Consider the following 16656-nt stretch of genomic DNA (forward strand, 5'->3'; position numbering starts at 1 on the left):
AAGCAGAAAAGAGGATTCCAGGATAGTTGCTCATTTTCAGAGGATTCAGTGCTATCATTCTTTTTTGTTCGAATATGTATACAAATTATTCTTCATTGTGTTTTTCCAAATATTTCTGAATTCTCAGAGAAGCAAATTGCATTGGGGAAATCTCATCGTGTGTTAGATTGCCTTCTGTTCTATTGAATAATCTTTTTTCTCCCTGCCCCCTAAAACTTTAACAGGTGGTTTGACTATAGGAAATTCCATACTCACAAAATGGAAGTTAACTTATTTTACAAGTTTCAGGGCTTCTGCCTACAGTCCTTGTAGACTTGTTTTAGTTTGGGGTCCTCTGAATTTATTAATCACTAGTTTTCATTCTTCAAGAGGAGGGATTTGACGCTGAGAATGATCCATATTCATTATGTAAGAGGAAAGTGTTGCTTGTTCATTGCTGAAGAAATGAGTCTTTGCTGCATTTACATAGTGTTTCTTACAGTATTTTGTTTACAGCGAGTTTTTGAAAATTCTGTTTTTCGTTAGAATCTATAATGAAAGTGACTGTGATTATCAGAAGTTATTTCAAACTGATTACAGATTTTTCAAAATGTATTTTTAAGCAAAATGAGTGTTTTTGAATAAAAGTGAATAAATATGCTGTTAAAATTGTTGAAAAATTTTATAGGCCAGTTTTCTTGTTTAGTAGCTAAGTTGAGTCCAACTCTTCTGTGACCCCATGGACTGTAGCCCACCGGGCTCCTCCGTCCATAGGATTTCCCAGGCAAGAGTACTGGTTTGGTTTGCCATTTCCTTCTCCAGAGGATCTTCCCAACCTGGGGATCCAATTCGCATCTCCTGCTTTGGTAGATAGTCTCCTTACCATTGATCCATCAGCGAAGCCGCAGGACAGTCTTCGGAAAGATTGTTAGGGAATTTGCATGTGTGTTCATTATGTTCCCATTATATAGGTGTTACTGACAAGAAGCCGAAAGATCCAGAAATAATACTGGATGAGGTCTCTGCAGTTTGGAAACCTTGAGACCTAATTAAGTAGGCAGAATTTGCAACATAAAAGGCACCAGTGCTATATATGTATAGTGTATGTAATCAAGAACTAGAATGAGTTAAAAATTAAGGAATTGAGAATTTATAATATGATGTTTTACATTTGAAATAATTAGACAAGGTTTCATTTGGTAAATACAAAGCACCTACCATTTTTGTGGTTGGATTAACACAGAAGAGAAGGGAGAAAGCGATTTCAGTTGAAACAGCATTGAGCAAAGGAGTCTGTACTAGTACGTACCTGTGAGGATTAAATGTGATCATCCAAGTAAAGTATTAAAATAGTGCCTAGTACATTGTAAATGTCCAATAAAAGTTAGCTATTACTATTATCAGCTTGTTTACTTGTACATCTGAGTGCTCTTTGATGGGAGTTGTTATAATGATAATAAAACATTTACTAAGTTGTAATGTTGCTTTGTGCATCACTAGTTTTTAGCTTTTTGTATACCTATTTCCTTTAGTCCTTAAAATTTTATGAGATATAATTATTGTCATCCCCATTTTAAGATGAAAAAAAAAAACTGAAGCATAGAGTAATTAAGTATATTATTGCCCGAACATCTAGGAAGTTGAAGAATCATGATCATATGACTAGCACGCATCATTGGATGTAGCTGAGGAAAGGTTGTGAATACTGGATTGCTTAAATCAGATAATGTGTTCAGTCGCTCAGTCGTGTCCGACATTGTGCAATCCCTCCCTTTGTAGTCCGCCAGGCTCCTCTGTCCATAGTATTTCCCAAGCAAGAATACCTGAATGGCTTGTCATTTCCTCCTCCAGGGTGTTTTCCCAACTTAGGGATTGAACCCGGGCCTGCATTGGCAGGTGAATTCTTTACTGCTGAACCACCTGGGAATCGCAGTACAGAAATTTGGAACCTCTAATAAGCTGTACTGTATTTTTTAGAGTATATTAAATGGCTGTGCTGTGTGCTCAGTCGTGTCCAACTCTTTGCAACCCCATGGAGTGTAGCACATCCCAGGCTCCTCTGTCCATGGAATTTTCCAGGCAAGACTATTGGAACAGGTTGCCATTTCCTACTCCAGGGACTGAACCCATGTCTTTTGCATTGGCAGGTGGATTCTTTACCACTAACACTACCAGGGAAGCCCATGTTAAACAAGACATGTTCATAAATATGCCACCTGGATCTTTAGCTAATTTCATTTAGGCTGAGTATCTCCATCTTTCTACCCTTTGCTAAAACTTGTTTATACACATAGCCAATTTACTGCCTAGTTTGGGTTTCAGAATTAAAGTGATTTTTAATTTAAAAAAAAATTATGGCATTGACATTAGTGACATTACTTTTAAAATATAAGTATCAATCTAATGTTCAAAGTGTGAAAGTATTAGTTGCTTAGTCATTGTCTGATGCTTTGGGACCCCATGGACTATAGCCCGCCAGGCTCCTCTGTCCATGGGATTCTTTAGGCAAGAATAGACGAGTGGATTGCCATCCCCTTCTCCAGGGGATCTTCCCAACCCAGGGATCGAACTCAGGTCTCCTGCATTGCAGGCAGATTCTTTATCATCTTAGCCACCGGGATACTCTAAATGTTCAAAGGTATCTCTAAAATAAAAAAAGAAAAAGAAATGTTCAGAGGTTTCACTTTTTATTTTCATTTAAACCAAGTATGTTGTGAGCTGAAAATCTTAGACAAGGTGTGTATCTATTGAAAGCTAAATATAGGTATTTTGGGTTGTTTGTTTTCTTTGATTACTCATTGCTTCTCTGGGAATATAATCAATAGCTTTTGAACTACTGAGCTTTAAGAGTGTGATGTTTGTTTTTCCAGCCTGAGCATTAAACTTACTAAGAACCATCATTGATACTTTTAAGAAAGAATATACTTTACATATTTGTCTCTTTTTTTTGTAGTTCCTTTTGAAGATAGTCTCTCTCCTTATTCTCATGCCTAGTTTTTTTCCCTAGCATTGTTTGTGTGACTCATGTTGAGGAATTTTTATGTTGTAAATACCAAAGGCTAGTACTTGGAATTACTAATCATTAAAACAAATACAGTTATGTTGAGACTTGGATTGTAGTTAATAAAAGAAAGTGAATAGTATAAAGATTGTAGAAAGAATTTTCACCTAAAACAGGTATGATTCTGGAGTCTTTCTTACTAAGTTTGGTAACTTAAAAAAAAAAAATTTCAGTGGGAGAAAGTCAGATATTGATAGAAGATGATATTAACGAAGTTGTTATGTTCCAGTATAATTGCACAAATAATATGTTGGATAAGACTTGCTTCTGAGTTACCTGTTTGAACAGTAAAAGGATATGTGGAGATCCTCCTTCTTACTCATTCCAAAAATTAGACAACTCCTGAAAATATTTATGAATTAATTTTATACAGTAGAATTGGACTCGCAGCACTGATAAGCTTTAAATTAGTAACAGCTGATCTGTGAAAAGAAGAGAAACGAAAAGCAAAGGAGAAAAGGAAAGATATAAGCATCTGAATGCAGAGTTCCCAAGAATAGCAAGGAGAGATAAGAAAGCCTTCCTCAGCTATCAATGCAAAGAAATAGAGGAAAACAACAGAATGGGAAAGACTAGAGATCTCTTCAAGAAAATTCGAGATACCAAGGGAGTGTTTCATGCAAAGATGGGCTCGATAAAAGACAGAAATGGTATGGACCTAACAGAAGCAGAGGATATTAAGAAGAGGTGGCAAAAATACACAGAAGAACTGTTCAAAAAAGATCTTCACGACCAAGATAATCATGATGGTGTGATCACTCACCTAGAGCCAGACATCCTGGAATGTGAAGTCAAGTGGGCCTTAGAAAGCATCACTACAAAAAAAGCTAGTGGAGGTGATGGAATTCCAGTGGAGCTATTTCAAATCCTGAAAGATGATGCTGTGAAAGTGCTGCACTCAATATGCCAGCAAATTTGGAAAACTCAGCAGTGGCCACAGGACTGAAAAAGGTCAGTTTTCATTCCAATACCAAAGAAAGGCAATGCCAAAGAATGTTCAAACTACCGCACAATTGCACTCATCTCACATGCTTGTAAAGTAATGCTCAAAATTCTCCAAGCCAAGCTTCAGCAATGCGTGAACCGTGAACTCCCTGATGTTCAAGCTGGTTTTAGAAAAGGCAGAGGAACCAGAGATCAAATTGCCAACATCCGGTGGATCATGGAAAAAGCAAGAGAGTTCCAAAAAAACATCTATTTCTGCTTTATTGACTATGCCAGAGCCTTTGATTGTGTGGATCACAATAAACTGTGGAAAATTCTGAAAGAGATGGGAATACCAGACCACCTGACCTGCCTCTTGAGAAACCTGTATGCAGGTCAGGAAGCAACAGTTAGAACTGGACATGGAACAACAGACTGGTTCCAAATAGGAAAAGGAGTACGTCAAGGCTGTATATTGTCACCCTGCTTATTTAACTTATATGCAGAGTACATCATGAGAAATGTTAGGCTGGATGAAGCACGAGCTGGAATCAAGATTGCTGGGAGAAATATCAGTAACCTCAGATATGCACAGGACACCACCCTTATGGCAGAAAGTGAAGAGGAACTAAAAAGCCTGTTGATGAAAGTGCAAGAGGTGAGTGAAAAAGTTGGCTTAAAGCTCAACATTCAGAAAACGAAGATCATGGCATCTGGTCCCATCACTTCATGGCAGATAGATGGGAAACAGGGGAAACACTGTCAGACTTTATTTTTTGGGGCTCCAAAATCACTGCAGATGGTGATTGCAGCCATGAAATTAAAAGATGCTTACTCCTTGGAAGGAAAGTTATGACCAACCTAGATAGCATATTCAAAAGCAGAGACACTACTTTGCCAACAAAGGTCTGTCTAGTCAAGGCTATGGTTTTTCCTGTGGTCATGTATGGATGTGAGTTGGACTGTGAAGAAAGCTGAGCACCGAAGAATTGATGCTTTTGAACTGTGGTGTTGGAGAAGACTCTTGAGAGTCCCTTGGATGCAAGGAGATCCAGCCAGTCCATCCTAAAGGAGACCAGTCCTGAATGTTCATTGGAAGGACTGATGCTAAAGCTGAAACTCCAGTAGTTTGGCCACCTCGTGCAAAGAGCTGACTCATTGGAGAAGACCCTGATGCTGGGAAGGATTGGGGGCAGGAGGAGAAGGGGGTGATAGAGGATGAGATGGCTGGATGGCATCACCGACTCGATGGACATAGATTTGGGTGGACTCCGGGAGCTGGTGACGAATGGGGAGGCCTGGTGTGCTGCGGTTTATGGGGTCCCAAAGAGTCGGACACTACTGAGTGACTGAACTGAACATATTTTAAACTTTGAAGCCTATACCCCACGACCTCATCCTAAACTTTTACCCATGTGTGTCAGCAGATAAGCACAGTTACTTTTCAGAGAAGCTAGAGAACCCTCTGTCAGAACTGTTTCAATTTTTGTTTGCCTGTATTGTCTAACTTATCTGCATTTGAGCCATGTTGAGAGCCTCCCTTGCAGTTTTACTAGAAAAGGTTTAGCCTTTGCGTTTTCCCTTGGTCTTTCCTTTTCCTCTTACATATGCTAAAAATATTTAGATGCTGTGCACCAAACTTCTCATCATTTCTTCTCTTTCTAAATTATCTGTATGCCAGAATGATACCATGAACTAGAAATCTAGAAGTGTCTTGTTACTACTGCTTACTGCTTTTCCGTTTCAGTTCATTCAGATTTCACTGCTGTTGGCTATGTTCGTCCACAATTCTTATCTACTTTCATTTCCTTAGTTCTAACTCATTGCACAACCCTGTAATGCTCCCGTTTTATAAGATCACACAGTTAATTAATGTTGTCTGATTTTCTCCAAATAATTTATACATTAATTCAAATGTATTGAAATAATTATTCTACCAGAAGAATTTGTTGTCTGGGAATGGCCAGACAGTTTTGGAAATGAATGTTATTGAAGGGAAACTGCTAGAGACAGTGTGTGTTAGTTGCTCTGTCGTGTCCGACTCTTTGGGACCCCAGGGACTGCAGTCTGCCAGGCTTCTCTTGTCCATGGGATTTCCCAGGCAAGAATACTGGAGTGGGTTGCCATTTCCTTCTCTAGGGGATATTCCCCACCCAGTGATCAAACCTGGGTCTCCAGCATTGTAGATAGATTCTTTACTGTCTGAGCCACCAGGGAAACTCTTAATCCTATTAACTTTTAGTGATAAAAATAATGTGACTTAGCCATTAACATAAATTGATCAGTAGAACATAATAGAAAGCTAAAACAGCCATAGATAGAAATACAAAGATGCCATTTTGAATTGGTGGTGCAGAGTTAGGGATTGCTTAGAGCCCCAGAGGGTGAACCTAGAACTGTTACTCATACAGCCTCCTGCCAGTGCTGCAGCTGTGGGTTATCCATGTCTGTGACTAGAACACTTGCTTATAAAAAAAGAATTATTAGAATCCAGACTCACTATACAAGAAATTAAATATGAGATGAGAAAGTTTAAAAATGGTAAAAATTAAAGTATGTGTTTATTAGATCTTTAAAGTGGGAAAAACATTTTATTAACATAAAACCACAGGAAGAAAATCCCAGAAGGAAAACTTAAACAATTAAAAGGTGAGCTAGAACAATAAATTGACAGAATGCTAGACAAGGGTTCCATCTTATTATAAGAAGAGCTTTTGGAAATACTAAAGAAATGAATAAACCGGTATAAAAATTGAGAGACGGTATCAGTTAAAAAAAAGTGAAAATATGTAAAGAACTACATAAAGCCAGTAAAAAGAGAACAGAAGTTCATCCTGCTAACTAGAATTCAGTGAAACCATTATTTGCCTACTACGTTCGGTGAGAGTTAAAACAATCATAATAACGGTGTGTTCAGTTGTGTTCGACTCTTTGTGACCCCATGGACTGTAGTCTGCCAGGCTCCTCTGTCCATGGGATTTTCCAGGCAAGAATACTGAAGCTGGTGGCCATTTTCTACTCCAGTAGATCTTCCTGACCCAGGGATCAACCCTTGTCTCTAGCATCTCCAGCATTGGCAGGGGATTCTTTACCACTGGGCCACCTGGGAAGGCCAGTGAGACAACCTTAACGTTCTTGCAGGAAAATTTGGCAGCATGTTTAAAGAGCTATAAAAATTAGACAGGGGCACAAACATTTATTTGAAAGGCTATTTAGCTTATATATCCTACAACATAGATCTGATTGAATAAATCATGCTGTGTTCATAATCTAATACCATACTGTGCAGCTACTAACATTTTTGTGAAAATGAAGAGGTGGCTTCCCAAGTGGCTCGAGTGGTAAAGATCCCGCTGCCAACTCAGGAGACGCCAGTTCAGTCCCTGGGTCAGGAAGATTCCCTGGAGGAGGTCATGGCAACCCACTCCAGTATTCTTCATGGGAAAATTCCTTGGGCAGAGGAGCCTGGCAGGCTATGGTCTGTGGGGTTGCAGAGTTGGACATGACTGAAGCAACTTAACATGCACACATGATATGACTAAATCTCAAAACAAGATACCTACAACTATAGATTTATGGGTTTAAAGAAGAAAAAGTTCTATTAGAGTGATTTGTATTAAAGTAATGATGGTTGTTTATTTTCAAATAAAGGGTGATTTTTATTTTCTTCTTTTTCTCTATTTTAAAAATTTTCCTGTAATGTACATTAATTTTGTAATTAGGAAAAATGTCATTTTCTGTTTAAAAAGTAACTATAGTTTTTAAGCTGTTATTACTATTTGTTGAGTTTGCTGAAAATGAGAATGCTGCCTCTCTAATCATTAATGTTGTTGCTCTTCAAAGACCTTGACACTGCTGAGCCCTGAGATCTGATGGGATCCCAGCAGGAGGTAGTATGGTTGAGTTGTCCTTGCCTGAGTCGTGTCTGATAGTATCAGTGTAGAATTTGTGGGTGGGGAAGGTACTTTAAAATTGTGGAAAATGAAATTCTGTTTTTTAGAGTATTACATTTTTAGGTTCTTTACAAATAAGATTGCTTTTTTAGTCTAATGGTGCAAATTCAGCTTTTAAATTCATGAACTCAAAGTACTTATGTTTTATGTTACCAAGTTGTTAGACAGCATAACTGATTCAGTGTGATAGATGAAATTGGTTGCTAGTTTACAAAGTTAATCAGGATGTTTAATGATTAGTCTTGAAATTTTATATATTTTAATTTACCCCACTTAGTTCCCAAACTTTTTCTAGCTTAAGGCTGTGTGTCTGTGTGTGTGTGTCTGCGTGTGCACGTGCTTGTTTGTAGCAGTTTACAATCATTGTATTATAGATACATGTGACCTTTTTCAGCTACCTAATGTGAGAACCACAGTTATTTATTTTGCTTAGTTCATTTTACATAAAAATGCTTATATTAATTTGATCTTATTTCAGTATCCTTTTTGCTGTGTTGTAAAGGTTCTTTTGTTAACCATTTCTTGACTTAGGAGCAGAGTGGGAAGGCTAGGAAAAGCAGAGGTTGAGTATGACAGAGTAGTATATGCTAGATAAAGGACTAATGGAGGATGGAAAAAAGTATATTACCAAGAGGGAGGCACATAAAGCAACAGTGGTGCTGATAGGATTGGCATGGTCTCTGAAGAAAGCAAGTGTAATCTATCTTTAAACTCTCCTAATACCTTTCCTGGACATAGTAACTTTCATTTTGGGGAGCACAGTCACTTATTCAAATTCATGGTTTATAATTGTGTGATCCCAAATACAGAATTTTCCCCCCTCCCCTGGAGCTGTGTAGTTATTTCTTTTTTCTAAAAGCTTTGCTTAGCTTGCTTAATTGATTTTCTTTTAAATGCAAAGGGAGATCAGCATGCTTTTAGGGCCACATTTGTATGATTTATTGTTCATTGATACAACTAAGATTACTTGGGTGTTTAGTTCTGTTTTAATCATGCTCCTTGTTCTGATTCATATGATGAAAATGTACCTCTATTCCCTAGTGTTAGCATCTTATAGAGAAGTAATTATATTGTGCAAAAATTTACTGAAAAACTAAAACACCTGAAGAATTTGTATGGATTCCTTATATTAAGATCAGATGTGCATAGATCACAGAGACTGAGGCATTTGGAAAGAAAAATACGATATTACATTTTGGGGGAGGGATTCTGAAAATTAAGGGAACTAATATTTTTAAATGGATTTTATGAACTAGTGTTTGGAGGTGAATGAATTGTCCAATTCATTTGTAAGTCTCCTCACTTATGATAGGGAATAAATAAGAAAAAGGAATGTGAAGCAGTCTCTAGCTAGGTTTTCCAAAAACTAGATAGTAGACCACACAGTTTATTCTAATTATGGAAGTGTCAAAACTTGGCTTAGGCACTTATTGTATTAAAAATTAAATGATTTTTAATGCATATGACATTTTTAAAAATTGTACTTTCTTTAGTTGAATGTGCATAGTTTCAGAAAAATAACAGCTCTGAGTGATGATTGTTGTGCTTAGGTATACTTCTACTGTCCAAGAATTCTAATTGATGTAAGTACAAAGCTGTGTTGAATATCTCTCTTCTCCATATATGCAGGCATGCCAAGTCGCTTCAGTCATGTCAGACACTTGTGACCCTGTAGACTGTAGCCTCCAGGCTCCTCTGTCCCTGGGATTCTCTAGGCAAGAATACTGGAGTGGGTTGCCATGCCCTCCTCCAGGAGACCGCCCCGACCAGGGATCCAACCTGCATCTCTTCTGTCTCCTCCACTGGTCAGCAGGTTCTTCACCATTAGTGTCACCTGGGAAGCCCCTCTCCGTATACTAGAAGCATTTAAAAAGGTTATTGTAAAGAAAGAAAAAATGATTTAATGTATATTGTGTTTAAAGTAGGCAAATGATATGTTGGTTGCTTTTTTTCTCTGTGGGAATCTCCTTTTTAAAATTGGTAGTGAAAAGCTATCGTGAAATGGGTCCTCTTTAGTTATTTTGGTCTTTGAACTTATTAAATGTTTGATATTTTAAAAACCTTTTTTTGGACTGATAAAAGTGTGCTTTATTAGTGAGTCAAATACCACAAATAGCTTTGCTGCCAGTGACATTTTCCAAAATGTTGAGCAACTTAAAAAAATATTATTATTAACAAAAATGAAATACCTTGTTCTCTGCTTTTAAAGGTTAGTTATCTTCTTGGGAAAAAATCCATATGTATTTTAAAATCCTGAAACCTCTACCCACAACACCCTCCCCCCCACCCCCATAAAATGTGTTTAGGCTCAGGTAATTTTTGTGCTCCAAGATCACTGCGGATGATGACTGCAGCCATGAAATTAAAAAACGCTCCTTGGAAGAAAAGCTATGACCAACGTAGGCAGCATATTAAAAAACATAGACATTACTTTGCCAACAAAGGCCCATCTAAGTCTCAAAGCTGTGGTTTTTCCAGTAGTCATGTATGGATGTGAGAGTTGGACTGTGAAGAAAGCTGAGCACCAAAGAATTGATACTTTTGAACTGTGGTGTCGGAGAAAACTCTTGAGAGTCCCCTGGACTGCGAGGAGATCCAACTAGTCTATCCTAAAGGAAATCAGTCCTGAGCATTTATTGGAAGGACTGATGCTGAAGCTGAAACTCCAAAAGTTTGACCACCTGATGTGAAAAGCTGACTCATTGGAAAAGACCCTGATGCTGGGAAAGACTGAAGGCAGGAGGAGAAGGGACCACAGAGGATGAGATGGTTGGATGGCATCACCGACTCAATGGACATGAGTTTGAGTAAACTCTGGGAGCTGGTGATGGACAAGGAGGCCTGGCGTGCTGCAGTCCATGGTGTCGCAAAGAGTTGGACACGGCTGAGTAACTGAACTGACTAAATTACAAACAGATTTTTCTTCTGCATGACTGTTCAGTATTACAGTCTACATTTGGATGGGATGTGAGTCAGTTCTTTCTTAGAGGGACTAATTTTTCAAATTATAAATTTTTCAATTATGCAAGATATCCATTTCATGCATCTGATCCATAAATAAGTAATATATATTTTTAAATTATCAACATGAGCAGAAATTCCTCCGCAAAATTGCCTGCTTCTTAGGGAGTGGTATTGACTGAATAAGAATCATTGGCCAGAGAAACAGTCAAAAGAACAGGGAATCCTTTCACCAGGCCCAAAGGTATGAAAGAACTTCAAAAACAAATAGCTTCAAGTTGAGTGCAACTTATTGGAGAAAGGTCTTTTTCAAGGAGCCAACTAGGTTTCATTCTGTAGCTGAGAAAAGCAAAATGTTAATCAGCAGGAATTCCAGAGGGCACTAAGGAATAATTTAGAAGGGAGAGGAGGGACAGGACTGGGTCAGATTAAGGAATATACCAGGCAGTATGGAAACAAGAGTCTGTGCCAGTGTTGGGGTGAGACCTGGGGAAGTTTGGTCTGCTGTCAGTGACTGAAATAAGCATGGCAATGAGACCTGATAGAATTCCTAGAAGTCCCTTTAAAATGAAAAAAAAAAAAAAAGGTAAAACGTTAACGTATACAGAACTAGAGTAGATGAATCTTTATATAACTGTTATCCAGCTACAACAATAGTTAGCTCTTAGCTACTCCATTTGTCCTGTAACTTCCAGTAATTCTGTGTTCTGCAAGGTGACCTAAGACGATCACAAGTAATATGAAACCAGAGTTCCACTGAAAAAGTGCTCACTGATATTTTCTCTCTTTTTTCTTCATTTGAACTCTGGGTTATGGTGCACTAAATGGATTTCATGAGTGATAAATAGGTTATACGTGGTAGTTGGAAAATTGAGTTTGTGGTTTGTCTTTAAATGGCTTGGGCTGGAGTTCTGACTGCACCCCTCAACAATTTTGTGTCCTTCAGCCTCTTTCTTAATTCTAATCCTCACATTCTTCTTATATAAAGTAGTACACATCTCCTGTGATTTTTGTGAAAATTATTTGTGTTTGAAATACTAGCTGTCAGTGCTTAACAGTGGTCTACACACCTAGATGATACTCAGTTATTAGTAGATGTTTATTACTATTTTAAGTGACCAACCTGGAATTTGAATCTTGGTCTCTCAGATTCCAAATTCCAAATTCTTATAATTTTTTAATCTAACATAGAACTCATTTTAATACCTCCACTAACATTTCTTTCTTTGTGAAGTGAAAGTGTTACTTAGTTGTGTCTGACTCTTTGTGACCCCATAAACTGTAACCTGCCACGCTCCTCTGTCCATGGAATTTTCCAGGCAAGAATACTGGAGTGGGTTGCCATTTCCTTCTCCAGGGATCTTCCTGACCCAGGGATTGACCTGTATCTCTTGCATTGCCTGCATTGGCAGGCAGGTTCTTTACCACTAGCGCCCCCTGGGAAGCCTCTGCTGACCTCTTGGTACTATCTGTTGAGGAATTTCTGTACTCCTTTCTCTTTTCTAGCATCTTTATCATAAGTTTTCATACACTTGAAATGATGAAAATTTATTTCTAGTGCTAAAATCTCTTATTACTTTTCCCTGGTTTTATCAGATAGCACTTCCAGAGTGATGCTAACATCTGTGTTGATCAGTTCAGTTCAGTCGCTCAGTCGTGTCTGACTCTCTGCGACCCCATGAACTGCAGCACGCCAGGCCTCCCTGTCCATCACCAACTCCCGGAGTTCACTCAGACTCACGTCCATCGAATCAGTGATGCCATCCAGCCATCTCATCCTCTGTCGTCCCCTTCTCCTCCTGCCCCCAATCCCTCCCAGCATCAGAGTCTTTTCCAATGAGTCAACTCTTCTCATGAGGTGGCCAAAGTACTGGAGTTTCAGCTTCAGCATCATTCCTTCCAAAGAAATCCCAGGGCTGATCTCCTTCAGAATGGACTGGTTGGACCTCCTTGCAGTCCAAGGGACTCTCAAAAGTCTTCTCCAACACCACAGCTCAAACACATCAATTCTTCGGTGCTCAGCTTTCTTCACAGTCCAACTCTCACATCCATACCTGACCACTGGAAAAACCATAGCCTTGACTAGATGGACCTTTATTGTCAAAGTAATATCTCTGCTTTAAAATATGCTATCTAGGTTGGTCATAACTTTTCTTCCAAGGAGTAAGCATCTTTTAATTTCATGGCTGCAATCACCATCTGCAGTAATTTTGGAGCCCCCAAAATAAAGTCTGACACTGTTTCCACTGTTTCCCCATCTATTTGCCATGAAGTGATAGGACCAGATGCCATGATCTTCGTTTTCTGAATATTGAGCTTTAAGCCAACTTTTTCACTCTCCTCTTTCACTTTCATCAAGAAGCTCTTTAGTTCTTCTTCACTTTCTGCCATAAGGATGATGTCATCTGCATATCTGAGGTTATTGATATTTCTCCTGGCAATCTTGATTCCAGCTTGTGCTTCATCCAGCCCAGCATTTCTCATGATGCACTCTGCAAAGAAGTTAAATAAGCAGGGTGACAATATACAGCCTTGACATACTCCTTTTCCTATTTGGAACCAGTCTGTTCCATGTCCAGTTCTAACTGTTGCTTCCTGACCTGCATGTAGGTTTCTCAAGAGGCAGGTCAGTGTTGATAGTGGACATCAATGTCTTAACTATGGCTTTGCTTTTAAATTTTGTTGTTACTTTGGCATAAAACATTTATTTCTTGGTTTGAAAAAGTCCTTTTAAAAGTTCTAAGAGAGATTCTTTTTCTTCTAATCAGTACTGATTTCTTAAACTTTGGTACCCTTTACTAGATTTCTTTTATTGAGTCTGTTTCCTACCTCAGATATATCTTTGGGTTTTTTTTTTTTGCCCCTGCTGCATAGCTTGTGGGATCTTAGTTCCCCAACCAGGGGTTTAATGTGGGTCCCAGAAGTGAAAGCACTGAGTCTTATCCACTGGATCTACAGGGAATTCCCAAATAGATCATTTTTCATAGGACCACATTGCCTACTGTGTTGTGTAACTAGTCTTTCCACTGTTGGTCCCTGCCCCTATTAATCAGAACTCTGAATTGCTGGTACAAGTTCCTGCCCCAGGTCAGTCTTGATCATGTTTCATTTATATTCCAGGGAATTGTATCACTAGAACATCTTTCCATGTTATGTAACAAAAAGTGCAGACTTCTAAGGCTATTTATTATCTGTATTTCTTTGTGAACAGAGCATATGCCTTTCCATTACTCGCCTCTGTCAAGAACTTTAAAGGATCTGAGATCTTAGCCTCTCACAGGCTAACGAGTTAGCCTCCTATGGGCTCATGGATCCTGGTAGAAGACACTAGTCTCCTGGGTCAGAACAAGAACAGTTTGTTACAGCAATAGCAGCAGCCACAATCTTATCATATTTCTTGTACCAGTTACCTAAGCCCCAGTTCCCGCAGGGTGAGGAGATGAGGGCCAGGTGACACCTGAACACACTCAGTTGCATTACAGGAGGGATCCTGAGCATTTTCTGGAATCTTCAACCTACCTGTTTCCTTTAATTCATCCCTTCCATTCCGTCCCCCAGGTTTCTCTTCATAACATCTTGATTTAAGACTGCATCTCAGCAGATGCTTCTTCCATACCCGCCCCATGGCCCCTGTGTCTGTGAATGTGCTGCTGACTTTCTGTGTCCTCCTATACCGTAAGCTCTAGTGACCCCTGCTTTGCACAGTGGCTTCAGTCTTTTCTCTGTGTACAATGTGTAAATCCTATTGCCTTTCCTGCCATCCTGCCATTGGTATATCTCAGAGCGCCTGCAGAGAGATTATTTATTTTTTGTCTCTTATAGAACACACAGAGGCACTGTATTGGTTAAGAATGTGTTCAGTTACAAGGATTAGATGACCACCATTTCACATTGGGTGTAATGGATAGAGTTTTGTTTTCTGTTTGTGGTTTTTTTCTCCCCCCATGTACAAAGCTTGGAGGTAGATAATGTAGGTGTTGATTCAATTTTTTAAACAGTGCTTTTTCATGCAAGCTTTCTCATATGCTCTTCCCATCATCTGAAATTCTTTTTCTGTATTTGCAATTCCAAATTAAACTCATTTTTAAAGTTACAAGTTCTACAAAGTCTTTTGTTGAAGATTTACTCTTGACGTGAAAATACTCATAGGTACTACTAAGGTAGAAAAAGGGCCACTATTGTTGAGTTATCTGTGCCCATACACACACATGTGTACACATCTTCCCATTAGATTCTACATTCTGTGTCTGTGTGGTGTATCTTGTATTACCCTCCCAAAAAGTGCTTTAAGGTACACAGTCCATTTACTTGAAGATAGAGTGATAGAGAATAAATGAACCCTAGCTTTAAGCAGACCCTGTCACTAGTAGTGAGAACCTCAAGAAAAGATGTTGACAGGGGTGTGCATGTGGAGGTTTGGCTTTTAAGCAGATAATTTAGTTTATAGGAATTAAATGCACCTGTTGTTGAATACTTTTATTGTGTAGTTTCTGAATGCTCCATATTTCTATTTGTTATCAAATTTATCTTCACATACTATTAAAACATTTTATTAATATTATATAGAAATAAAATGAAAAATGTTCTTTCTTTCAGTGCTTAGATGAATATGAAGATGACGAAGCTGGGCAGAAAGAGCGGAAACGAGAAGATGCGATTACACAACAGAACACAATGCAAAATGAGGCTGTAAGCTTGTTAGATCCAGGAAGTTCTTACCTGCTACAAGTGAGTATTTAGAAGTTCTAGAATGTCACTAGCTATTTTAACAATAGTTTTTTTAAGTTACTGATAATAATTTTTCCAATTTTATTTTAATTGCATCAGCTCCACTGAAGTACTTTAAATGAATTTAACTATGCATTTTCCTTATGTCTAAATACCTTTTGATATAAGCAGTATTTGGTCCTTAGATCCTGATCAATGAATATTTACTGATTAACCAAGCAGGTTTAAACAGTATCCATTGTGAAAATAACCAGGAAAAGTAATTAGCTCTTTTGCTCTTAAAGAAGTAAGGTTTAGCAGACAGTTCTGTTTTTAGCTGATATTTGCTTTAGACTTGCATAGCAAGTAGAGTTGAATAACAAGTTTCTACTAAGTGAAATGTTTAAACATAATAAAACACAATATGTAGTATTGTGGATTGCCAGATACATCAATGTTTCTGTGTAGTTATATTTTTTAAAAGAAAATTTAGGTCAGTTTCAAATTAGCTGTTGTCTTGGCTTCTTGTGGCACAGAGAATTGGAAGATGTTGGCATTGGAGTGCCTCAGTTTAAAGCAGATTGCTCTGCAGAATCATTCCATACAAACTGTCATTTGGGAATGATCTGTGTATATTTAATCTTAAATTAATTTGACACTATTTTGAGGTGTTAAGCTGCCGTGTTGTCTTTTCAGCATTTGATTTTTTTTAATGTATTTTATTATGATACCACTTTAAAGGGGATTTACAAGCAGTACATGCATCTCCCTGTTTTATTGATGAAAAAAGATGAAATATAAGGTTGTCTGTTAACTTGCAGGGTTATAATAGAAGGTATTTAGCTGAAAGAGGCAAAATGTTTTGAAGTGGTTTGGATATGAATGCAAGATTTCTCTTTGCTCTTCTCTTCGAGGCAGATATTGAGGTGGTGAATGGTAGAGTAACGCAGGTTTGTCTGTTCCTCTGTATCGCAGTTGCTACTACTAGGAGAAGTAGTACCCTATTATATTAAACTATCTTTGTATCCTTTGTGTATCACAACAAAGCTGAAATGAAGCCTGTACATATTC

The 16656-nt window shown here is 38.2% G+C and overlaps 1 protein-coding gene across 1 annotated transcript in view; it reads left to right on the top strand.

Moving 5' to 3' along the window:
- PAWR (pro-apoptotic WT1 regulator) overlaps positions 1-16656 on the top strand; it is a 120101-nt gene that overhangs the window by 60785 nt on the left and 42660 nt on the right. The window contains exon 2 of the mRNA XM_040234514.1: positions 15475-15606. Coding sequence (XP_040090448.1) covers positions 15475-15606 — 132 coding nt within the window. The remainder of the gene's footprint in view (positions 1-15474; positions 15607-16656) is intronic.

Source organism: Oryx dammah, unplaced genomic scaffold (assembly GCF_014754425.2).
Source record: "Oryx dammah isolate SB20612 unplaced genomic scaffold, SCBI_Odam_1.1 HiC_scaffold_29, whole genome shotgun sequence".
NCBI lineage: Eukaryota > Metazoa > Chordata > Mammalia > Artiodactyla > Bovidae > Oryx > Oryx dammah.